This window comes from Amblyomma americanum, chromosome 2 (assembly GCF_052857255.1).
Source record: "Amblyomma americanum isolate KBUSLIRL-KWMA chromosome 2, ASM5285725v1, whole genome shotgun sequence".
NCBI classification, from domain to species: domain Eukaryota; kingdom Metazoa; phylum Arthropoda; class Arachnida; order Ixodida; family Ixodidae; genus Amblyomma; species Amblyomma americanum.
The window spans coordinates 175,751,359-175,777,015 of NC_135498.1; the positions used below are offsets into that span (position 1 = coordinate 175,751,359).

General features: G+C 45.7%; 1 protein-coding gene across 1 annotated transcript in view; it reads left to right on the plus strand.

Moving 5' to 3' along the window:
• LOC144120250 (uncharacterized) overlaps window positions 1-7,880 on the plus strand; it is a 46,436-nt gene extending 38,556 nt beyond the window's left edge. Inside the window, exons 8-10 of the mRNA XM_077652650.1 lie at window positions 455-783; window positions 5,420-5,834; window positions 6,582-7,880. Of these exons, the coding sequence (XP_077508776.1) occupies window positions 455-783; window positions 5,420-5,834; window positions 6,582-7,880 (2,043 nt within the window). The remainder of the gene's footprint in view (window positions 1-454; window positions 784-5,419; window positions 5,835-6,581) is intronic.
• Window positions 7,881-25,657: the final 17,777 nt, after the last annotated feature.

Below are 25,657 nucleotides of genomic sequence, written 5' to 3' on the forward strand. Positions count from 1 at the left end.
TTTTCCACGCTCAGCGCAAAAAAGTCGGCTACAGCGAGGGGCATGACACTCACTTTGCAAACTAACGATTTCTGTGCCTGCCGTCTTCTCTTCAACCAGATTTTTCTCTGCACTGTTCTCAATGATCCTCCTGCCACCCTGCCAGGCCACAAGACATGCTGCCTGCGCACTAACTCATGCGGCCCCCTTTATAGTTTCCTCATCAAGAGATGTTGGGCGCAGGTGGATGGGAACAGGAAGAAAGAGTACTTAACGAGCTCGTAGTGCCAATATTTTTTAGCGGTGAGGATTCACGGATGTCGTCAGTATCATGTAAGCCTAATACGCGGCCGAAACTGAATGGATTCTCTATCTCTCTCTTCGACACCATCAACGAGAATCCTGCAAACATTGGAGCTTATCTTAAAGCTCTGTGCATGCGCCTTTGCTTAAGAAGTCACGTGTGTGTCTGCAGATGGACACCAATTTAAAATCTGGCACGACGACGAACCGCACGCTCGAGGGATCGTGGGTCAGCAACCGGGAAGGAAGAGGGCGCACCAGCACGTTCTTCATGGCAGCAGTGCTTGGAGGCACCCTGTTTCTCCTGGCCCTGGTGGTGATCCTGGTCATTCGCTTCCAAAAACCTCTGGTGTGCCACAGCGCCATCTGCGACTACTACAGCAGCCTTCTCAGCGAGTCCCTAGAGCCCAACGCTGACCCTTGCACAGACTTCCACCAGTTCGTGTGCTCCGGCAGGGAGGCTAGCAAAAAGAAGCCGCTGGTTGTGGACGTCTACAAGCGGTACACTGTGGTCTCTTTTTTCTCTAAAGAAAAATACTGCTGAGAGCTAACATTTATCTGCCTTTTTTGCATTAAAGGAAATGTGCCAAACGCATGTCCATCAGCGATGTCATTGCAGCCAATATGTGCGCCATTGAAAAAAGACTGGCTATACTGATGACGTGGTATTACGCAATTTAGTATAACTTTCAACAGGAGTTAGGAAACTGGTATTACGCGGTTAAGGAGGGTCATATTCTCCTAAGACGTTCTGCAGAGTTAGCCTTCGAGTAGAATTGGTAGTGCACGGTAACGAATTCTAAACAAGCGCAGCTGCATTGCCAGCGCCTGAGACTAGAATTCTTGTGGAATGCGTCGACGGAAGCTCGTGTCCTGACGTAGCGTATATCCTCTGAGAAAAAAAAATATCAAAAGCAAAGTTTGACTCTGTTGTCTTAATATTGCGTACCTATTAAGGTTGTGTTAAGCTTTATTACAATTCAAGGAAAAATGATTACATTTTTATGGCCTAAAGACAGATTGGTCAGATAAGCTAGTATTCGAAAAGTAAGGCCGAAGACCTTTTTTCTCAACGTTTCAGTCAATAAGGTTTTTGTGAAGGAAACTATAAAGCTAATTCTGCGTATTTATTTTTCAGGCGCACGTAGTGGCGCAGGGAAACCAAGGATAACAGAACAGCAAAAATCACAGTTAAAGAGCGCGAACGAGATTTATGCGCTCTGTACTATTGGGGATAGAAGTAGCCAGGGAGCGGCTTCGACGGCCCGAGAAGGCGAAACTGCATTGCAGTGCCATATAGCGATGGCTCGCCTGTTTCGAGATCAAACAGGGGCGCACGCGTACTAGCTCCTTCTCGATCTCGAACCAGGCGAGTCATCGCCAGATGGCGCAGCGATGCAGTTTCGCCTGCTCCGGCCGTCGAGGCCGCTTCCTGGCTACTTCTGTCCCCAAAAGTACATCTCATGTTTACACTCTGTAGATGTCGTTCGAAATTATTCCTTCGTCCCTGCCTTTCTTCGGCAAGCACAGTTAGAGTCACAAGTTTCCCACCCCCCTGAAAGAAAGTTCCGAACAGCGCCGCGCTAGTCACTGGAACTCTGAAAGAACCGCAATGAGTGGGCGGCGCACGGGCCACATGGTCCACCGCCATGAACGGATCGTCTGCTAGGCGAAGTCTCTCCTTTGCGTCCGCCTTGTTGATTGTTTTTGCGCAAAAAATATTAGTAATTCATAGCTTATATGAGATAAGGGTTTACGAAAGCTTTGAAGCAGTCGCACGACAGCTGCGCAGCACCTCGTTTTCTTGAGTCCGCGGGTGTCGGCGGACAATGCAAGAATCAGGCCTGTTTTAACGCTTCGTTTAGTTTACTTTATGGGATTTAACGTCCCAAAACGACTCAGGCTATGAAGGACGCCGTAGTGAAGGTCTCCGGAAATTTCGACCGCCTGGCGTTCTTTAACGTGCGCTGACATCGCACAGTACATGGACCTCTAGAACTTCGTCTCCATAGAAATTTGATCACCACGACGAGATCGAACCCGTGTCTTTCGGGCCAGCAGCCGCGCGCCATAAACGCTGAACCATCGCGGCGGCTTGTTCAAAACGCTGGATACTCTTGACTCTGATACTCTCATGCACCGAATTATAGTGAGAGGCTCAAAAAAGTACGTTTTCGGGGCCCGAAGAACTTTAAAGCGGACAGGCTGCGTGCACACATACGAGCGGGATATAGCGAAACGTTTAGTAAATTGATTCGCTTGGAAGTGCGATGCGTAGTAAAGCTTCCCTTTACGCTTGGTGTTTCCTGCCCGCCTGTTCTTCCCTCCGTGCTTTCAGCCGCTGGTCGAAAGTTTTAGGGAGGCGGGTGGGCCTTTAGGGAGGCGCGGGTCAGCGCTCTAACCGTGGGGCCAGATGGCCGCCCGATAAAGTCTTCGCTTACAGGCGGGGGAGGGAGCCGATGGCGAGGGATGCAGCCTCTCTGCCAAAGAAACGCAAAGCCGAGTAAAGGGTTCGGGGAATAAGCATGCATCTTAGCGTGCGGATGCGTTGTGCTATGAAAATGGTCGGCTAACGGAAAACTCCAACCGAAGCACGGTTAATCTTCAGCCGGGATTCTGCGCTCCCCCAATTCACTGAAGATACCAGTGCCCGTTCCGTGCTCGGCGGCTTCTTTGACAGCAAAAAATATTTCGCAAAACATCGCCTCTGAAAATATATAGCTATCACATAAACGTGCACGCACGCACGCACGCACGCACAAACACACAATGTATATATGGCTGCAGAGCTGTGATGCAGCAATATATTCATCTCTTCGTTTGCTGTCAGACTTCCCGATTGGTTTCACAAATAGGGCCTTGCCAGGTTCTCTTCGACTGCTGTATCCGATGGCGCAACGTCCCGCCATCCTTGGAGACCCAGAGTGGCTGTTTGTGCACACAGCGCGATACTGAGCGATCTACTTTGCAAGACACGCCCAGCCAACCACCTGAGAAGAACTGCGCCCCGTCGGCATCTAGAGCGAGTGAAACATCTATGGCGGCGCCTAATCACGTGACCGAAGCTGGTCAATAGGCTTTCAAGCGGCAGAGAGAAGGCCGCTGAGGTACTTTCAGAGTTCCTGCTCTGCAGGCTTTGAACCGTTCCCCCCGAATTCGATCGCATCTTTGACACCTAACCTTACTCCTCTACACCATCAGGGACCTTTACAAGGGCAGATCTCTTGCCTACAGCGTTTAGCCAACCTCTGCTCTTTTGATGCATATCAGCGCTCCCACGCTCGGTGGCAGCGCCTCACCACACCGACAGCACTGCTTGAGGAGAGTGACATTGCAAGCCAGTTTCCTTGCACTGGCTATGTTTTCAGATACCAAAAATTTAACTGTCTTTTTTTTAACTGAATGAAACTTTGCTTCTTATCGATTTTAACGTGAACCGGCGCGGCGGCTGTGGCACTGTGGCGTTCCGCTCTTGATGCCAAGGCTGTGAGCTCGGTCTCGGCCGCGTGGCGGTGATTCAGTGGAGGAGAGGTTTCAAAACACCTGTTTGTTATGTCATAGAATAGAAAAGAACCTCAGGTGGTTTAAATTTGTCCGATGCCCACCAGTGCGGCGTGGCTCAGCCCATGTGTCTCTTCGGGACGTTAAAAACACAATTTACAATTTTCACTCGAACGTGGACAGTGTGCTTCTAAATGGTGCCTTCTCTACAGTGTTCGAGTATGTGTTTTTGGCATCCTTACAAGCGTGGGCCTGTCTCCCTCTCAAGCTCTCACATCCTTATACTGTCAGCATTTGTTCTCTTCGTGTAATAGTGTATGTTATGCTTGGCTGTCCCGTATAGCATTTCTTAAATGGCTATGCTCATGCCAACCCTTGCGTCCTCCGCCTTTATATTCACTTGCTTGGCTTTACATTTAATGCGTCACACCAGGGGAAAGCATAAAATGAAGACAAAAGACAAATTCCCGCGCCGAAACGTCAAGTATAGGCGTTAACGCTACGACATGATGAAGATACTTCGTCCCCATTACTGTCACCGCTGTGCTTACCACTGTTGACAAGAAACGCGTTCAATGATAAGTTAGTTTACTGACAACGATCGCTGTGCATGCATGACTGCAAAACCCGGCACAGTGCGCAGGCATGCCTGCAGTGCCGTAATTCATCTCTATCGCTGATTCAACCGCAGGAATTTCAGTCGTCACAAACTTAGCTTATCGATTTGCATTGGAAATAAGAACAGATAGCCAGGAAAGCGCGCAGAGATAACTTTTCTTCACAGAAAGACTTGCAAAAATCCCACTGCATGTACGACCTCCGAAAAGCACATCCGCCGCTGTGGCTCAGTGGTTAGAGCACTTCGCAACTGAGCCTATAAGACCCAGGATCCATCCCAGACCACGGCGACTGCGTTTCGATGGGGTCAACCACAAAAGAGGCGCGTGGCTGTCTGACGTTAGGTTTCGTTTATGGGGATTTAACGTCCCAAAGTGACTAAAGCTATGAGGTACGCCGTAGTGAAGGGCTCCTGAAATTTCGACCACCTGGGGTTCTTTTATGTGCACTGACATCGCACAGCACACGGGCCTCTAGAATTTCGCCTCCATCAAAATTCGACCTCCGCGGCCGGGATCGAACCCGCGTCTTTCGGGCCGGCAGCCGAGCACCATAACCACTCAGCCATCGCGTCAGCTTTGTCTGACGTCAGTGCATGTCGAAGAACCTCAGATGATCTAAATAAATCCGGAGCCCTCCGCTACGGCGTTCCCTATTCGCATGAGTCTCTTCGGGACGTTAATTCCCACAGTTTACAATTTAATTCTGTTCTTCCACTCACACCTTCCTCCCTTCTGTCACAGTGTGGTTCGGAAGTGCGCCGAGAAGTGGGCAGTTAGAGTAACTTTTTCCTCACATACCCATTTAATGCGCTTCGGGATATTGCTGTTTGCCTGGTGTTTGCTTTCCTTTGCTCTGCCAGTTTATCGTTTTTGTTTTCTTATCTGAGCAGGTTTGATAGTTATAAAAACATGCGTTTGAACTGCATATTTTTTAAAATACCTTTCACATGTAAGGGAGCAGCAGAGGGCCATGGAGCTTATTTTCATCCTTCCGGTTGTCCTTCGGCTGCTTTCAGATTCATCAGCAAAGTGTCCATGCACGCTTGGAAAACGGCCGTTCCAAGTTCGGGTCAGAGCACTTCTCAGAAGGGGGCCATGTTCTACAAGTCCTGCTACGGCGTGTACAAATCTAAGCAAGACCACCTGGAGGAACTCAAGAGCTCACTGCTCTCGGCCGACGTGCTCTGGCCCGAGGCGAACAGCAACGCCAGCCTACTGCGCATGCTCTTCTCCTTGATGGTGGAGTGGAACTGGGCCAGCCCTATCCACTTCATCTTGTACCGCCCAGGAAATCTGGAGGTGAAGCCCACGGCACTGTACGCAGCGATGCTGGAAAAGAGGAAGGTGATGCTCCAGAACACAGGACAGGGATCGTACTACGCTGACTACTACGAGAGGCTGGTGCAAGCGTTCTCCAGGCCGGATATCAAGGCACGCCTACTTGCTCTCTTTTTTGTTACTTGTGGGCCCTTAACAAAACGCGTTGTGGGCCTAATTAGTGATTCATTGTTTTCTCGAAAAAGCAATCCAGCGTTGCGTTTAAAAACATAGCGCTGAATTATATTTTAAGAATACATCTTGGGCCCTGAAAAACAAAGTACGGGGCCGAATTATTGAGCCTTGTCACTAGTTAGTACCATCCTTGTTTCACCAGTATCGCGGCTGCCGTGCGCAATGGTTTCACTCACCACTCATGAGTGTCACAAACTCACGAAAATGTTGAAGAGCAAGACATTCGAAGAACACGCGATGTCTCATTGGCTGCCTGTTTAGATACAGTTGAGATACACTCCTCACGTCGCTTTTTTTTTTCTGGTAAGACGTGAAGAATATCCACACGAAAATGTGCGTTTATCGCCACAGCTGGGCCTTTCAATAAAAAGCCCAGGAACGCGCAAAAGCTTTGTGTTGTGTTCCTTCTTCTGAACTTAGCACACTTCAAATAAATCGCCAAAAAGGTCTACAATTAGTTTTAGTGGCGTTTTTGAGGAGACAGAGTTCAGGTTCGTCGAAATATTTTAAAATTCATAATAGGGCTACTTTTGTTCACGAACATAGATAAATTATATGTTAACTTTAAGCGTTGTATTTGTGGCAATTTAAAGAATAGCAAAAGGATGAAAAGCAAGCAACTCGGAATTTCCTTTAGCACGAGTACATTCTAACTATTCTCTGCAGCCGCTCTCCTACGCCGAGTTGTCCGCGATAGAGAGCCGGGTTATATCGACGCTGCTCGTTCCAATGCGGCTGGCCAACTGGAGGTCGATGACAAATGCTAGCCTGGACGACGTCATGGCCTTACTACAGGACGCCTTACCCAGGGACTTGTGGGAAGAAGAGCTGTCCACACTCTGCAATAAAACAGGAGAGTGCGGAAGTGTTCAGTTCACCATCTTCAACGTCGACTTTTTCAGCGCCTTCTTCAGCCTGGTGAAGAGTGAAGGTGAACATCGTATGACCTACTACGTAGGCTGGTGCGTGGTACTGGCAGCGTCTCAAATGGCAAACCACGACCTCCTCCGCTACTCGTACCAGAGTGACAAGGAGGTTCAAACCGGCCACGTCACTTTTTGTTACGCGCTGTCCCGCCACTACATGGGTCTTGCGTTTTACGCCGACTACATAAACCGAGAAATCGTATCGTCAGCAATGAGGGGCGCCGCCAGTATGATTCGAAACATCCGCGACGTGTTCCGGGCGAAAATCAAGAATCCCAAGACAAGGGCGCTCTTCCTCGATATACCTTTGCTCAATGGAGAGAGCGACCCCCTTGATGTCTTGCAACTGGAAAAAGAGTTCGAGGAAAAATCACTGGCAGAGACTTACAAGCATTTTCCGGACATGGTGGATTACGCCATGGAAAACATCGCTCGCGCGACGGCGGCTGCTCGCCAAACAGAAGTGGACATCAGAATGAAGGGCTACACAAGCGGTGGGTTTCCACGCGTTTTCCTCCTTAAACCAGGAGGCTTCGAACTGCTGCCGATCGCATTTGAGGTCCCGCTGTACAACGATCAAGCCCTGTTATGCACAAACTACGGTTCTCTCGGCAGTTACGTCGCTACGGCGTTCACGGAACTGCTCTTCGAGGCTCTGATCAAGGAAGACAGCGACACGCTAATGGAGTTTGAAAACAAGTCTTCATGCTTCTACGAATCGCTGCAGGAGGCGGGAAATGAGACCCTTCTAGACGCGAACAACTTGGAGCTCGTGAAGCGGGCGGTGGCGGTTCGGATGCTTTACAGCTCATTCTGGCCTATCAACAGGCGCAAGACGCCGATGCGGTTGAGTGGGCATCCTCTAATCACGGAGAAGCAGTTGTTGTTCATCTTTTGGTGCATCTCTCAGTGCGGCACACCCAACGCTCGGGACAAGTGCAACATCCCACTGAAGGCATTCAGGATCTTTGGCGTCACCTTCGGTTGCCTCCAAGGCAGCCAGATGTACACCGGCCGCGAGTGTCCGGTGCTGGAGTAAGCCTCACTGCGCGCTACGGAGTACTGCCTTTGAAGAGTGGTCCCTTGTGGTTGAAAATAGCCTGCCGAAGGCGCCACCACTCAACTATGAATAATTTGCTTTTGTTTCCAACAGTAGATTTCACTCGCCATTACCTGTTACGTTCTGGCATGGACGTTTACCGTGAACGCGAGAAAGCTCGCGTTCGAATAAGGTCACTAATGACCAAATGTTTTTTTTAATATCAGTGCATTGCCCCATAACGAAGCCATGTATGACGATCAATTTTGTTTATTTTGTGAACTCAAGATGACGCTGCAACTTAGTTTTATTTTAAGTGCAGAACTTTTCCGTGTGCAATATAGACTCAAATGTGTTGTTTTGTAAAATTAGTTGAGAATTTATTGTGACTGGCTCATACTGCCGTTAGATCTCGTGAGAAAATGGCATTTTCGCTAAGAACAACTGTTATGACACCAGTGAAACAAAGGTGAGGCTGCCATGCCACCATTGCCAGAGCACGATATTTTTAAAAATATATATTGTCAAAGGAATAAGAAGGAGAGCATTACTATTCCGGCCTAAAACTACTGGTGTTCAGAGTGAATAAACGAATGAAAATCCTTGCAGCTGTTCTGTCGGATGTGCATCTGCGCAGATAAGTAAACCGAGCACGCCGCATGTGAAAAGCACTGCGGGCTAGCACCGCCTAGCCGAGCCCGGCGACAGCTGAAAATCTCCACACGTATGTACAGTCGGGAGTAAAAAATATTGGCACAATGTTCGCACCATACTATTGCTCCCCTTGCTTTGAACTCGACCGGCATTGATGTTGCAGTCATGATGGTTATGATTAGATGGTCGCACCCTTTGCAGCAGCAAGCGGCCATTTGGGAGTGTGCGGAGCATAGCCTCGATGAGGCAGAGCATACGGAATTGGCGCTGTCATTAAATGTAGCATGGCATGATATTTATTGAGGTTTGGAAAGCTCACGAACGATCGGTGTTCCATCTTTCGTCAGCACTCCGCAAAAAGTTTTGAAGCTGACGTTCCTGCCAGCACCAGCGATTAAAACCCCCTCCGTGCCTGTCTCAACTCATACACGCTGAAGCGCCAGAAAAAAAAAAAAAGGTGGAAACCGGTCATGACTGCATCTCTCCCGCCCCATCCAGCCTCATCGTGCGCACTCCACTTGAGTACGCCCAATCAGAAGGCTCGACCAGATTACCCACTGACGTCATCAGGGCAGGACGGTTAAGAACTCGCGGTTAGGTTCCGGCCTAATCGGTTGCGATCTACTGCTACAGCAAGCAGAAAATTTTATCAATTTTTTTTAGTTATAGGGAGCACACAGAGCTTTAAAATTTCACTCAGTACACACAGACCACCTCAATAGACCTGCCGTACTAGAATGCGAGCATAAAAATCATTTCAGACACGTTCAGGCTGCGTTGCCCGGTACTGGTGTAGACGCGTTTGAACTCCAAAGGGCCCTCGTGTTTTGAACTTTAGATGCCTCCGAGACTGGGCTATGTCTCGCTAGCCACCAAGCCTGGGTATCGCTCGCCATCAAGTTGCAGTAGCGGCCCCGTTTCGTTGTAAAAAGAATAACAAAAGGATGGCGCGTGGCGTTTGCAGTATAACGGAATGCATGGCGCGCATCCACGCTCGCTGCGTTGGTCCATCTCATCAAACAGCATTAATCTCTATGCACACCACATGACTGACAACGGCTGGGAGGCAGAAGTCCTCGTCTGCTACCAAGAGGTTACGTCAGGTGTGAATTAGAAGCGTAACCGACTTTATGCAATGAGACATATGAGGAGGAGGGTGCAATATCTCTGTGCAGTCGGAGGTTATGAGGTACATTTCATTTTAAAAAACCGCAAGAAACAACGGACCAGAGAAAGATAGACAAAGCACAAGCGCTGGCTCTCAACTAAAGGCTTTATTTGCTAAAGGCTTTGTTTCTGTACAAAGGAACGCTCAAAGACATGAAAAGTGGTCATGCAGATAAACCATGAAAACACAGAAAAACAACGAGAGATGCGCCCGGCCTTCAAGCATTTTCAAGGAAAGCAATCTCCCTATCGCTTAGTAAAACAATTGTTTGGCTGATGCACCTCTGTTGGCTCTTAGTGATGCGCAAAGCCTCAACCACTTCCCGCTTTCTCTGATCCTGGTGGGTGTAAAGTGCAGTGCACGTGACTTGTAAAACAATGCTACGCACTTTTGTTTTCTTTTTGGTCTTCTCCTACCCTAGACAACGCTTGGCCAGATATGATAGGTCATTTCCATTCGTTAATTCCTTCCTATACTCTTGTAAGCGCTTGTTCAGACATCGCCCGGTCTGATTGATGTAATGGCCCCCGCAGGAAAAGGGGAAGGTTTACACTGGATCCGTTCTGCAGGCAACGAACTGATCCTGTGTGCGACACCACACCGTTTACGTTTCTTGGCCTCTTTCCTTCTTTGAGCAGCCAGGCACACTTTTTTCAGCTTGATGGGGGCTGTGAGAAAAGCACCAAGAATATATCTGCTTCCTACGTTCTTTAGTCCATGTCAGATTCGCTGCACATAGTGTAAAATGGTAAATATTTTTCTTTTAAGACGGAACGTCCAAAAGGTGCTGAGTGTACTGACGCTTTAGGAAGCAGAGAACAGTCGAGTTGATGACATAAGAGCCGCTGCCCGCTGCTGCGAAAGAACCCCAACATAAATATTTTTTGTATCACAAAGCGTTTTACGTTCCAACCAAATGTACACAACTTAAATATTTCTAATACCAGGAAGTATACTCGTGTCTTAAATATTCAAAAGACCACAGATATATAACGAATTATTTGTCATTTGTGTCCTTCTCCCCGCTAATTTTCGCGCTTCAGATCCACTCCTTAGTTCATGTCGCTAATACTTGGTTCTAGACCGCTATCAATCCTTGCCTTAGGGACTATGTTAATTGACTATCAGTTTCGACGGAACCGCCGGTCAGCTGGGCGCTGTTCCGCAGCATGCATGCATCACAAATCGAGCCATGGCTTGCAGCCTGGTGACTATCAAGGGCCTAATTCCCAAGATTCAGCGCGTAAACGGGCCTTCAGGAAGAAAACGCGGAGGCATCATAGGAGGATAGGTTGCGTACGCTGAGAGTGTGACGTCACGCTCCTTCATAATTTTTTTTTATTTTCCATGACGTTTAATTTATTCAGGCGTCAAAGAGTATATGGCATACAAACGCTCTAAGTAGGAGGTGCTGTTGCGCCATCTCTCGCCTGGAAGTCAACTTCATTTCATTTCATTTCATTTATTGAACCCTCAGGGCCAAATGCATTAAAGAGGGGAGTGGTTACAAAACAAAAAATACATATATAGATACAATGCATATTACAGAACAAGTATTATCATTCTCCTGTTATACAATGTTAGCTAGTGCAGAACGAAAATGCTGGTTATCAATTATGTCGACGATATCTGCGGGAAGGCGGTTTCATTCACGTGATGTACGAGGCAAGAAAGACTGAAATGCCGTTTTAGTGTTACATGATTCAATGCCAACTTTGTGACGATGACCAATGCGATTTGACACGTATCTGGGGGACGAAATGAGGGAATCGCGAAGCGTGGTGTGATGGTATAGTTTATGAAAAAGGCTCAAACGAATTGTCTGCCGGCGGGATGCCAAAAGAGGTAAAGAAAGATTAGCTTTCATGCTTGCTACACCTGCGGTACGGTTAAAGTTGGACAGGATAAAACGAGCAGCGTTATTTTGAACCAGCTCAAGCAAAGTTATCAGTTTTTCATGATGCGGATTCCATATCGCTGCGGCATATTCCAGGTTAGAACGTATTAGTGTTTTATAAAGCAATAATTTCAAAGAAGATGGAGGTTTGGAAAAGTTACGGCGCACGTAGCCCAACAGGCGGTTAGCTTTGTTAGCAATGTACTTAATATGGCGAGTCCAGTTAAGGTCAGCAGAAATATGAACACCCAGGTATTTATATGAAGTAACCCCTTCCAAGGCAACGTTATTTAGGTTGTACACAGGCGGAGAGTTGGAACTTCTTGATATTCGCATAATTTTGCACTTATTAGTATTAAGTTCCATTAGCCTTTCATTACTCCAAAGAGAAATGTTATATAGATCACGCTGGAGAATGTTAGCATCGTCGGGGGATTTTATTTCGCGGAAAAAACACAGTCGTCAGCAAACAAAAGAATGTTAGATGATACAATGGAAGGGAGATCATTGATGTAAATTAGAAATAAAAGGGGCCCAAGCACTGACCCTTGCAGCACGCCCGAGTAAACTTCGCTGAAAGGTGAATTAAAATTACTAGTGTAAACGAACTGCGATCGGTTAAGAAGAAATTATTCAGCCCATTTCAGATCGTTGTAGTCAATATTCAGTTGGGTTAGCTTTAAAAATAGTAAGCGGTGACATACCTTGTCGAATGCTTTCGAGTAATCTAGGAAAATGCAGTCAGCTTCTGATGCGCGATCTAAAATATGGTGAAGTTTGATGGTGAAGCTGGCAAGTTGGGTTTCACAAGAAAATGACCTCCGAAAGCCATGCTGTGCGGGTGTAAAAAACAAAATGTCATCGAGAAAGTTCACAATGTTAGTGAAGATGACATGTTCTAATAGCTTGCAAAAAGTACTAGTGAGCGAGATCGGGCGATAATTTGTTGGGGATGTTCTATTTCCTGATTTGAATAATGGAAGCACCTTCCCGACTTCCCATTGTGTTGGCAGAATGGAACTATCAAGAGTCTGCTGAAAAATTTTTGTTAGTAAAAAGGAACTGTAGACAATTGTATTTTTTTTAAATTTTGTATCAATGGAGTCAAAACCGGGCGATGAATGAAATTGTATGGCATCAATAAGTTAAGCAACGCCAGATGAATCGATGACAATTTGAGGCATAGTTGAGAAATTATACCGGAATGGAACGGGATGTTGGGTGTTTTATGTGCGTGAGAAGTTCTGAACAAAAGTTTCGTTAAGTTCTGATGCGCATAAATGAGCCGGAATAGGGTCACCTGACGCATCCGTTAAGTTAATAGATTCTTCGGTATGGGGGTTGACGACGCGCCAAAATTTTTTAATGTTGGTAGATAGCATGGATGGTAAAGTGTTAGAAAGAAAGTTATCTTTTGCTTGCTTAAGCGCAGTTATATAGGCATCAGCGGCAGTCTTGCATGCGTCCCAGTGAGCGTTACATGGTGATAACCTGGCTGTGCGGTATCGGCGGTTTTCTTCTGTTACATAGGCGTATTATATCGGCGGTATACCATGCGGCTTGAGGATTAGAAGTGATGGTGCGTCTTGGAACATATTTCTGAGTTAGTTCGTGAATTTTGGCCGTGAACATATCCCAGTTAGTTTACGCAGAGCGATCGTCAAAGTTTCTGACGAAGTTTTGAGTAAAAACTGATAATTCATTGTTAATGGCATCGAAGTCTGCTCTAATATAATCTAGTATATTTTTTTTTCTTTCTTGCAGGTTTAGGACAGGCAGTGTCAATGTTGAAAATGAGCAAAGAGTGATCACTTATGTTAGGTAAATAGGTGATGGCTGAAGCTGAGTCAGCTCGATCTGTTAGGATCAAATCTAAAGTGTTGGCTGCGTTGACAGAGATTCTGGTAGCGTTAGTGACTAATTTGGTAAGTGAAAAAAGGGAGCATAAATAAAAAAAATCACTGGCATCGGATGAAAATTGAGATAGGGTGGGAGGCTGGGTAACCCAAGAAATTAAAATCACCTAGCAAAAAGAACGAAGCAGATTGAAATCTGCTATGTATTATGTTAAGCTCGTCATGAAGGTCGTTAATAAACGAGCGTTGAGAAGGAGGACGATAGCATACGCCGAATATTATTTTCTGATGGTCGAGAGTAACTGATGCGCAGACAGTTTCCTAGACGCTATTAGTGTAGATGCATGATGACGGTATGTCTTTCGAAATAGCAAGGAGTACGCCGCCTGCCCGCTGATTAGTTCGGTCATTGCGATATACTGCGAAGCGGTGTGCGTTGTGAAATAGTTCGTTATCGTGAATTTGAGATGATAGCCAAGTTTCAGTAAGGGCGATGATATGCGCAGAACAGGTGTCGATTGCCGATGAAAGAGAAGTTTTCTTACTCAAGATACTTCTGATGTTAGTATAAAGAATCATAACATCAGATGGTGATGAATGACCACTGCCCCTCTTGCGCCCCTAGGACGCCCCATGTGGTGAATTACTGATCCTTGGGGCGCGTGTTCAGATGGAATCTCGATTTCATCGATTGTTTCGGTAGATGGATTGTACATGAAGCATTTGCTGCGTATGTATAGCTTATTTTAGCGAAGGCGAATTTTGGGTTATCCCGGATGGCAGATTCCAAATTCGGTAAGTTTCCGTCTCGCAAATCGAGTGGCGGGGGAAAAATCCTCGCTTATTTAAATTTTGTGTTCCTTGAAATCATTGCGATGTGATAGGATTAACTCTGTTATTTTGTAGTTGGTAGACTTAGCAATAATTGGTCTGCATTTATTAGCGGAAAATATCCCTAAACGATGAACACGCTGAAATGGGTCGTTTGGTAGCGAGTCAAGGACATTCATCAGTGCATTGGTCAGTACGCTTGCAGTTTGTTGCCACGTTTCAGATGAATCTGTTAGTCCATGAAAAAATCAAATTATCGCGGCGCGACCTGTCCTCCATATCGTCTGGGCGTTTTTGTAAAAAGTTATTTTGTGAAGTTAAGCGTTCAATTGATTCTTGCATGCCTGCAAATTCATGGCTGAAGGTGTCAAGAACTTTCCCTTTCTCTTCTACTTCGTCCAAACGCTTCTGAATGTTGGTTATTTTTGTTTCGATGCTTTTCTGTCCAGCCTTAATGGATTTAATATCTGCGGTCAGTTCAGTTTGTGCCTTCGAACTTTGCAATGAACGGGCGTGAACATCTTTGAGAGGTTGAAAAATTACGGTCATCTGTTGTGCAGGGTCTTCGGGGAGCGAGTGAATTTCTGATAGGGATTGAGTGGTGGGGCCGGGGTTTGTTTCTATGTCGCCGGAGCACAACAGTAGGAAAGCCATAGAAAAGCAATCGCACACAGTTTCACACAGCACCCCTGGGCACGGGAACAGCAGCAGGCAGATGTCATAGCTCTTTTTAGCGTACAAGGAAAACGTACACACCTGCATCGGAGCAAAGCGGAAGTCAGGAGCCATGCTTCTTGCAATGTTCCCGTGCCCACTGAATCCGAGGACGGAGTGGCCACAGCATAAATTCCTTGCGGGCGATGATGCAGTTGTCGATGGGGTTGAACAGCCGAAGGCGAGCGATTCCATCGGGTGCGCAGGGATGAAATATATGTTGAAGGGGCCACTGTCAGGCAGTGGCGGTGGTAGCATCTGAGCTGATGGGCAGGGGGAGATAGCGATTCCGGTATCAGCCAGGTGAAGAAGAGCGTCAGCGTAACCTGCATCGGAGCAAAGCGGAAGTCAGGAGCCATGCTTCTTGCAATGTTCCCGTGCCCACTCAATCGCTTCGTCGCTCCTTTCTGCCGCCACCTACGGCGGAAGTTTCCAAGCCACTGCGCGGATTTCCCTGGACAATACTGGCCAGGGAAGAAGCGTAATAAAAAATTACACGGGTTTCACGTAGTTAAACAGAGTAGACGTGCGAAACAATGTGCTCAATCTTCATTCGGAGGGGACGCTTAAGCTCCCTCTTAGCGTATGACACGACAGCTTTAGTGCGTTAATAATAATAATAATAATTGGTTTTTTGGGGAAAAGAAATGGCGCAGTGTCTGTCTCATATATCGTTGGACACCTGATCCGCGCCGTGAGGGAAGGGATTAAGAAGGGAGTGAAAGAAGAAAGAGGTGCCGTAGTGGAGGGTTCCAGAATAATTTCGACCACTTGAGGATCTTTAACGTGCACTGACATCGCACAGCAGACGGATGCCTTAGCGTTTTGTCACCGTAAAAACGCAGCCGCCGTGGTCGGGTTCGAACCCGGGAACTCCGGATCAGTAGTCGAGTACCCTAACCACTGAGCCACCGCTGCGGGGAGGTTTAGTGGGTTAATGTCCATATATGCAGAACAATCCAGAGATTTCGGGGAGTCGTCATACCACTACCAGTGCAGTGGCGCAGCCACTTAATGCGTCACTTCATTGGCAGGTGGCTCTTTTTTTTTCATTGCCACCGGTGGAAGTTGTTCGACCTATGATGCTCTTCCCGAACAACCTCTTGAGACCAATCAGTAATTTAACTGCAACCTTCTTCCAAATGGCAACTCGCGCGATGCTGCACCTAACTTATCCGAGCTTCCTCCTCCCATCGGCTGCAGCTTCCACGACGCTCCTCCGAACTAACTCGAGGTTATCCGAGAAACTCGGGTAAGCTCTGGTTAGTTCGGAGCACGGCACAGGACAAGAGGAGACTTGTTCGGGGTTGGTACGTCTGGAGTAGTGCTTTTGGGACTAAAAAAATGGCAGTGACTTAACTTGGCTAACCCAGAATTCAGCGAAAAGGCAGGACGCTTGCTAAGCGTCTGAGGCTCGTCCATGGCAGCTCCGCTACACGCTCGCCATAGCCGTTCTGTATAAACCCGCGCGGCTAAGTGGCTATGATGTCGTATCACATGGTCTTAACAACACCCCCATCGGATGTCATCACGTCGCTTCACATAATCCCATTGGATGTTATTGAGGTTAAAGGTGAACCAAAAGGTCACCCATTGTCAAAGGAAAACTAAAGATCAAGAGTCAAGGGTTCGGCGCCATAACTACAACACACGGTCATGGGTGGGCTCAAAGTCGTTCATGGTCGTTCTCCGGTCTACGGGACGACTGCTTTACCTAGCGTAGTGAAGCTTTTCGATTCAAAAGGGCTCGTTCCTGACTTTCTCAAAAACGTACGCGTTAAAACGTGACCGCATCTGCCTCAGATCCAACGACGCTGAGATAGGGTCGAACGATAGACGTAGATAGTGCGAGCTGATGACTGCACATCCCAGTGATTAACACTGCCCCTTGTTTTTCTGAAGGCAGCCCGTTAATTCTTCATCAATTTTTTTACACATGACGGGCAACGTTTGTCATCTTTTGCGATAGTGTGGAGTTATAAGCGTTGCAAGCCCTACTCGAAAAACAAGGAAACAAATAGAAATACGGTATCCGACTTAGCATATAATTAGACCAGATGAGGAACGTTAGAAGGTTTTAACTATTGTTTTTCTGGTTATGGCAAGACGTCCACAATGTAACCATTCGCAGACGATCTGTTCCACATGAGAATGATTGGTGTTCCAGTACCGGTTATACAACCGCAATATAAATGACTCTACAAAGCCAGCCCTTGTTTCAAAGCATGTTTCGCCATAAAATATTTCGCATAGTTGTCCTTAGAGCTTTCTAGCATGTTTCTGTGAATGCGGTGGCCACGTTTCCACCTGCCCACCGTTGCAGGTGGGCCACGTGCCAATAGACTTCGGACAGACAAACGTGGGCGTAATCCGAGGGTGGGGATTTTATCTTCAGCGTACTAAAAGCAAAAAACGAGTTCGTATTCTCCTCCGTTTTAAATATAGATACCACCTGCCCCCTTAAATTAAATTCCTCAGTAAACTGCTGGCACTTTCGATTCTTTAGGTGGCATTCTTTTTGCCGGCGCCATTTTGTCATGTGAAGTTAACTACGAAGCAAAAGCGCCAAAAGCGAAATGATTACGACGTGCAGGAGTGAGATGCCCAGAAAATGAGAGAACGATGCCAAGACCAAGAGGAGCATGCCTACGAAGTCAATTAAAGCCGCCAGACGCAAGACAGACAACAATCCACGGCCATGCCACTCAGGTGTTTGAGGTTCAAATGAAGGCCAGAAGTCTGGGTTTGCCTATTGAGTATACAGCAAGATATGCAAGATAGTGCGATGTAACGGGCCAGCTGTAGGTTTCTCTGCTTTATTCATAACTATAACCGTAGTGAGACACGGATATGAGGCCATCCTAAGATGTAATTTTCGGCATATTTGATGACTACTTCGCAGTTTACACTGTAGAGTACAAGAACGCGGGTTCAATCCCGGCTACAGTGGTCGAATTTTTCAATGGAGGCGAAATGCGATGTGAAAAATATATGTGATATGCATCGCGCATTGTGCATGTCAGTGCAAAATAAAGAACCCCAGGTTGTCGAAATTTCCACATGCCTTCCATATGGCGTCTCTCATAGCCTGAATCGCTTTGGGACAACTTTTAACCACTATTCAAATAGCTTTGACTCACGTGATTGTCACACAGGCCGTAAAAGAATATTTTTAAAACTTCAGCCATGCCTCTCTGCTGGTACACATTGCAATGTCCACCAAAATTACAAATGCTGGTAGACCTTGCAACGTTCGACAAAACGGCCATGGTGCATTTCTCGAAGATCAGAAGCAGCCTCTGTAAGCCGCGGCGAAGCGGTCATGTCCTCGCAGAGAGAGATGACATGCTACTCCGGCCGTTGCAAAGGTTTGAAGTCACGTAAAGTTCGCGGAAATCGGACGTCAAGCGACGCAAAACTGATCCACTCTGCCTTTTACAGCTTGCGCTGAGATTATGTGGCACACAAGCCTCAGCTTTATTTTAACACAAATCATTGACCGGCCAAAGCGTCGCGGCTGTACAGCATCTGACATACCTGTCTTACATCTCATCCTAATAACTTTCCGCTGACAACTATACCGAGTGATTATTCTATAATTCGTTGCTCCTTCCATTGTGGTGTTTACCATAATGCAAAAGAGAAGAACTCAGCAATTAACAATGTTCTCGAGGAATTTTGAGGCGATAGCCTTTAATGGCTCATTCTGGCAGTGAACGTGAGTCGGTTACATCGCCACCTAGGTCGCGTGACCTTGGGATGTCACGTGACCCTGTGATGTCACGTGATCCTATGGTGACCATCTTAAGGTCACGTGATCTTAAAGGCGAGGAAACGTGGATGATAACGTCACATCAAGCGAAAGGACTTCGAAGCTGTGTGATCCGCCGCCAAGCAACAACTGCCGACGCGCTGCGCATGCGCAGCGTGGCGTCACCGCTTCCTCTGCCCCGCTCGCGCCAGCTGCTCTTACCCTCTGTCGTGAAATGAATTCGAGCGCGGCAAATTCAAATCAGTGCAATGAGTCGCAAACAGCTTTCGCTTTCCAGCAGGTAAGAGATATCTAAGTGCCTCCAACGAATTTTTCCACCTCACTTCCGCACAACTTTAAAAACGTTCCGGAGAATATAACTGGTTACCTTCTGATTAAAATACCTTAGTGGACACTAAGACACAGAGTTACTATCCCTATAACCTAAAAACGATGATCGCCATTGTTGAACACTACATTTAGAAGCCATAACGGTAAAAAGGAAGTGCTTTTTCGGTGTACTTAAGAAGCCAACAATGAAGGCTGAGAAAGCGTTCGAATTAATCGGCAAAAAACAAAAACAACAAACAAAAGCTGCAACCAGCCAGAAGGTCACATACGTCAGCAAAGCCTCAACCATATTTAGTCTTCCCTCATCTGCTATGCCAAGGTTGCAGCTTTATATATATCGCTAAGGGGAACTTTGAATCGTTCCATACAAGCCGAAATAGCGGAGCCTGGTTTATTTTTGGAAGCAACACAATCCGGCATAATCATGTTTACCAGGAAAAGGAGGTCTCACGGTATCGCAGAAAACATGGCTGCTGAGTCATATAAACTTGACTACTGCGTTTGGATGCTTTCCTCTTCAGGACATGGAAAACTGCGAAGCACGGTAAAAGATGTGTGCTCAAAACCCAGCATTCCTTGTTCGACCTTCAGAACATTCAATGACCACGCTTAACTGTTGAAGTGATTGCAGAAAGAGGAAAAGTGCATCTAAAGATCCTTACTACATTCCGAATGTAATGGACGGCTGCTTTAAGTCTGCATGTATGATCGTTCTTTTCATTGCCTACCGGTGTCACTGGATGCGAATTCGAAGCTGGGGTAATTTCAGCCGCCTCAAGTTCAGTCTTATTTTAGTTCCTACTTTCCAATCATTGGAAGAAATTTTTAAGCCGGCGACCAACTGATTGTATCCGGCACTCCGGGAGACGATAGGTTTTACGCGCGCGGTTGGACGGCAATAAGATCGTCATTATACGTGACACCAAGGTACCACCGTTCTTCGCATGTCCCTTGCGTGCCGAGCATCTTTCCGCTTGGGATAGTGGAAATGATTAAAATGGCCTGTGTAAGCAATACACGAACAGTGCATTTTCAAAGTACTGAAAGCGGTATCTTTCTACTGGCTATCAGAAGTTCAATAGAACTTGTCGTAATTTCCGGACTATAGTCCGCTCCCGGTCTGTAGTCCACAGGGGAAAATTTTCGCTAAGAATAATTTATTTTAATAATAAAAAATATCTTCGTCTTATCACTGTCATTGCAACCATTATGACGGTGCCATCCCTGGTGTTACGCCTACAGTGATGCGTGCGCGTTTTTATTATTTATTTATATTGGTGACATTTTGAGCATCTATTCACAAATACAAGTACTCGAAAGCAGCCACCCTTCTCTACCGCGACAGCATTTGCTTGCATTTCGAAGCTTGTTGCAAATTGCAGCTGATACCGCTATATAATTTATCACGATAACATGTCGTAGGCGCCCATTTGGGGCACGTTTCTTTTCTTCTTTCAGAGCAACCGTTAGGCTTCTCCGGGTCTGACAAACGATCTGAAAAATTAAATAATGTATAGTCCGCACATAAACATAGCCCGCATGACGCCCAATATACGTATTTATTAAAAGCGAACCGACTGCGTCTATATGAGCCCATCCGAAAAAAACATGGGAGACGAATTCTGAATGTTGGTTGTCAATAAAGAAAACGATGCGCTTCAATACACTCAAGAAGACTGCCATATATTGCACTTCTGCGTGGATGGTACCGCACTGCATTTCTTCGCAAACTGCATTAGATTATCAAGACTTGAGAAACGAAAGTGCTTTAAACATAGCGCGGGTTTCTGAAATTAAATTTAGAACACTTCGCTATTTATGTTTCGATCATACACCTCTAAACTTAGGCTCCTGGGAAAGGAACGTAAGTTTAGGAAAGGCTGTAAAGCACTGGCAGTGGTAAGCAAAGAAACTTGTTAAAGGGAGGCAGTGACCGCAGATACGGACTACGAGAAAGAAATCGCTAGCAGGACTGGAACAGGGTGGATGAATTAACGCTGCTCGGACTCAGATTGCTAGTATTTCCGCAGAGAGAAGTACAAAATAGCTGCGTCTTGCCAGACATCACCTGTGGAGTGGAAACTTGCAGTCTAACGAATAGGCTTGAAGTTAATTTAAAGGCAACGCAGCGACCTGTGTAAATGATAATGATAGCCTATAAGGTCAAGAGACGGGAAGTTGTGTCGTTCGGAATGTATAAAATTTGACATGGACATAGGAACATAGACATGGAAGAGTGCTACTTGCCATCGACTTATTCAGGGAAACCTCAATTCATTTTATGCGCTCTCTAAAGCTACTGGAATTAGAGAATCAGAGAAAAAGAATACAATGAAAGATTACTACGCCATACTAAAGAACGCATGCTATGTTGCTGATAGAGATGGGTGGTGAACTTATGCAGTTATTCCAAGTGCGACTATTTTTTTCTGCTTCAGTGATTTAACGTGTCTGGCTGACCAGGACTTATTCAACTTATGCCGCACTTATTTAGAAACGGAGCACTATAGCGAAGTTTTGGCAGCGAACGACTAGAAAACCAGCGCTTAAACTTCCCAGGTTGTTGTGTCGCGCAACCGGTCAATGATAAAGCGCCCCGCACATCCCACGTAACTCTTGCCACAAGACCGCGGGAAGCAATCGGCAACTTAATATGCGCACTCAACATGTTTTGTTTGGTGTTTTATACTGCATTTTTTTGTTTAAAGGAAGCGCAGGGCTTCGTTGGCCTCTAAATTTTGTTTAGCTTGAGAGTAGCTGTGAACACCACTTTAAATTTGTGTTTTCGCTACCCTGTTTAGTTTTTCTGAAACGATGTGAAGATTAGGAATTGCAGCCACAATTTTATTTTCTCTGATTACCGAGGAACCTTTTGCTTCAGGAGCACAGAGGCGCCTAATAATGCTCCCTGCTGCGGAAACCAGTACTGAAACAGCGTAGCCTACTTCGCATACGCGTTTTACTTCCCTGGCAGATCTTAAGACCATGCAGTGGCGACAAGATTTTGCTGCATTGATCCCTCGTGCATTCTGGTGCTCCTCAGAAGTGGAGATGTCGAGTTAAATTCGGGTTAAGAAACTTATGATGCTCAGATGTCTCTTAACGGGCAGAAAACCATACTTCAAACTGTTGGTAAAGTCAGCAAAAAAGCTCGACCCTACACAGCTCGGACAGGCTTGCGGCTTAACTCTATTGAAAGCCAGGTTAAACGTTTGCTCGGATGCGAAAGACAAGTAGAGCATTGATAGAAAAATCCAGAGGGTCTGTCTGCAGCTGTGCAGGAAATGCGCGTTCAGCTTATATGGTGACCTAGATAGCCGCGGTAGGTGTAACGCGATTGTTATCTGTCAACTCGAGGAAAACAGTGATGGAACAGCTGATTCACTTCAGGAATGGGTTATTCAAAAGTGTGTTTACCGCACAGATGGAAAAAATAATCTCTCGCATTGGGAGAATTCATCGTGTTGGCTGGATGACAACTACCTCTTCCAGGCCGCTTATCATAGACCTTCTTAACTTGAATGAAAAGAAAACTATTCTTTAGAGCCCACAAGTCAAAAGGCACACATCTATCAGTTATTACTGCTCTCATGACGTCCGTATTAAACGAAAACATTTATGGGAATATGTGAAAGCCAGCAAAGGTGAAGGCACCCACACTGTGAAACTCTCTTGCGGCAAGATAATTATGGACGGAAAGCCTTTCACGTCGGACTCAGACTTACAAGTGGTGGTGCGACACAAGTGGCCGTGGCGGTGTGTGAAAGTTATGAACGCCGTTAAAATTGCTCTCCTTGTCTTGAATTGCCCAATTGTAAAGCTAACTGGCTTAATCAGTTCTCGAAAGGCTGTTGTGATAGTTTGCACGGAATGATTGCTAAACCCAACAATAAAAGGTAGCGAGATATTTCTGTGTTTCATTAATTTTTATGCGCGAAGACACAGCAACGCCCAGTACTCGTGATTTTACACATGTAAGAACTGTTATCAAAGTAACGAACTTTGCATTAATAACAACTCAGTTGAGTAAATTTGGTACTGAGTCACACAGTGTGACCGCTCTGTGACAAACTGTCACACAGTATGATCGCTCACCTGCTTGCGATCCTGGAGGTACTCGCCGGCTGCACAAATTTGCACTTTGCTTCTGTGGTGACTGTGCTGATCCTGGTGACGACTTTAACCTACCCGAGGGAATGTGGAATAATGGCTAATGTGTGTTGACCTGTAATCGAAAGAGTACTCTGATTTTATGACTATTTCGGGTACCCAAGAGTTTGTCCAACATGTGTCGGAACCACCTCTTGACTCTAATATACTCGATTGGCGGTTTGCTGACGCCTCTGACATTATCAGTAATGTGCATGTTGTTCCTTTGATCAGTGATCAAAATGCAGTTGATGAAAATTTAGCTTTAGGTCATCACAAAGAGAGAAAAATGAAGATAGGAGACCCCTCTTTGATGAAGGGTGTTCTGTTCGCAGTCAGTGAATATTAAAAAATCATCAGCGAATAAAAAAACTTTCCAACCTTTTAGCCATTGAACCCTCCAATGGACGCAGGAGAGTTTAGTCGAGGTGGATTACAAATGTGTAAATTAAAACAGGCGCCAATCGTGGCCCAATGCACGCCCTTTTCTTTTGCATGTGGGACTTGTCATATCAGGATGGACGTATTTTACTGATAAAAATAGAAATTGCAGCAAACCAGTAGACGAACTCCTGTTTCCTCGTGTAATGCTGTAGCATCGAAGCTGTCCATGGAGTCATAAACATGCGGTAGCAGAGGAGCATGCGGGATCAACTGATCAAAATTTTGGTACTGATTGGGAAGGGCTGAAACAGGAGTCACACAAGAGATCACTGAAACACAAAAACAGCGTTACTTCAGAGTAAATGCGTCAGCCAATTGTGCATATCATTATCAACAAGAAGTGCTTGCGTTGTTTAGTATAGCGTAATAATCTCTCACGTGTTCTTTTTTTGACTATGGCGTTATTCTAATAGCTTCTAGTCATCATTCTAGTCGTCAGTCTGACTACGCCCACTGCAGGGCAAAGCTGTCTCCCATAGCTCTCCAATTAATTCTATCCTGTGCCAGCTGCACCCACCCTATCCCTGCAAACTTTTTAAGCTCATCCGCCCAGCTGACTTAATGCCGCCCCGTCCTACGCCTGCCTCCTCTTGGAATCCGCTCCGTTACGCATAACGACCAACCGTTATATTGAGTTCTCTGGTTTTTCCTTATATTTGCTGCGCTGCCAGTGAATAAAGTTAGATGAAATTTAGCGCTAATCCTGTGTGCCTCTTTCTTGTGTTCGTCTTGGTTGCGGAACAGTTCTAATTTGTATAGAAAATTATTGGACTGGTGGTGAAAATTTGAAGACTAAATACGCTTTTGGAGAAGCGGCAGAAAACGTCACCATAAAAGGGATAGGAGAATTGGGAGCAGCTTCCAAATTTTCAAGCTTTGTGGGTTGTTGAAAAAGCACGAACGTTTGGTCAATTTAATGTAACAATCTTACCCTTCTATTGCGTCCCAAAGGCATCTTGGGAAATATCTGGTTTCAAGAAGAACACGGCGTCCTTCCCGGAGCCAGTGAATCTAATGAAGAAAGATGAATAGTTTGAGAACACAGGTCCTTATATGTTAAAAGTCCTTGTTGGTGAAATTTTTTCTCGTTCTACTACTGCCCACTTTTGTGAGGAAACTGGTCACACACAAGAACCTTATCATCACTCTTACTGTTCAGGCCGATGACTCCAAGCCTGTGGATGCCGCGAGCGAGCTGCAGAAACCCACAATGTTAGGAATAAGTTTGATTCGATACTGTTCATTTTAGCATCCGCATTCCAACTTGCCTCAAGGCGCAACATTGGAGGGGTACTTCATAATAATCAAAGCACGAGTCTTCAGTGTCGTTTCATGCGCGAAACAGGCATTCTATGCTTTCATACCGGCCTTTATTGGAAGGCATCCCATGGCTCTTTTCTGGGTTTTAAAAAAAGTTAATGCCTTGTTTAAACGTTATGGTTAGCGCGAAAGTGCGCTGATTCGCACAAAGTATTTATTGCATATTTGGCGCCGCTGTCTAAGAAAATGAAATGTATGTATGTATATATATATATATATATATATATATATATATATATATATATATATATATATATATATATATATATATATATATATATATATATATATATATATATATATATATATATTGTAATGTGCAAATGAAGACCAGGAGGTGTAGCGAGCGATCAAAGCTAAGCGCATGCAATATTAGCCCGCTGCTTAGACGCTAATGCCGGGAAATTAATTTTAGTGATTGACGCTGGATAGTGCGTTGCTATCACGAGCTATAGCTAGGCTAATTGCTCTGGTGCATGAACTGTCAAAGGAAACAGAGCACACTCTAGACAAGAGATTATTGGCAAAAATTGATACCAGGAAGAATTCGTTATTCAAAATGTGGTGTTCTCCTCTTTTGAGGCTACCTAAGGAGGACGATAAACATAGAGTATATTGAGGAAACATTACAGCCGATTCAAA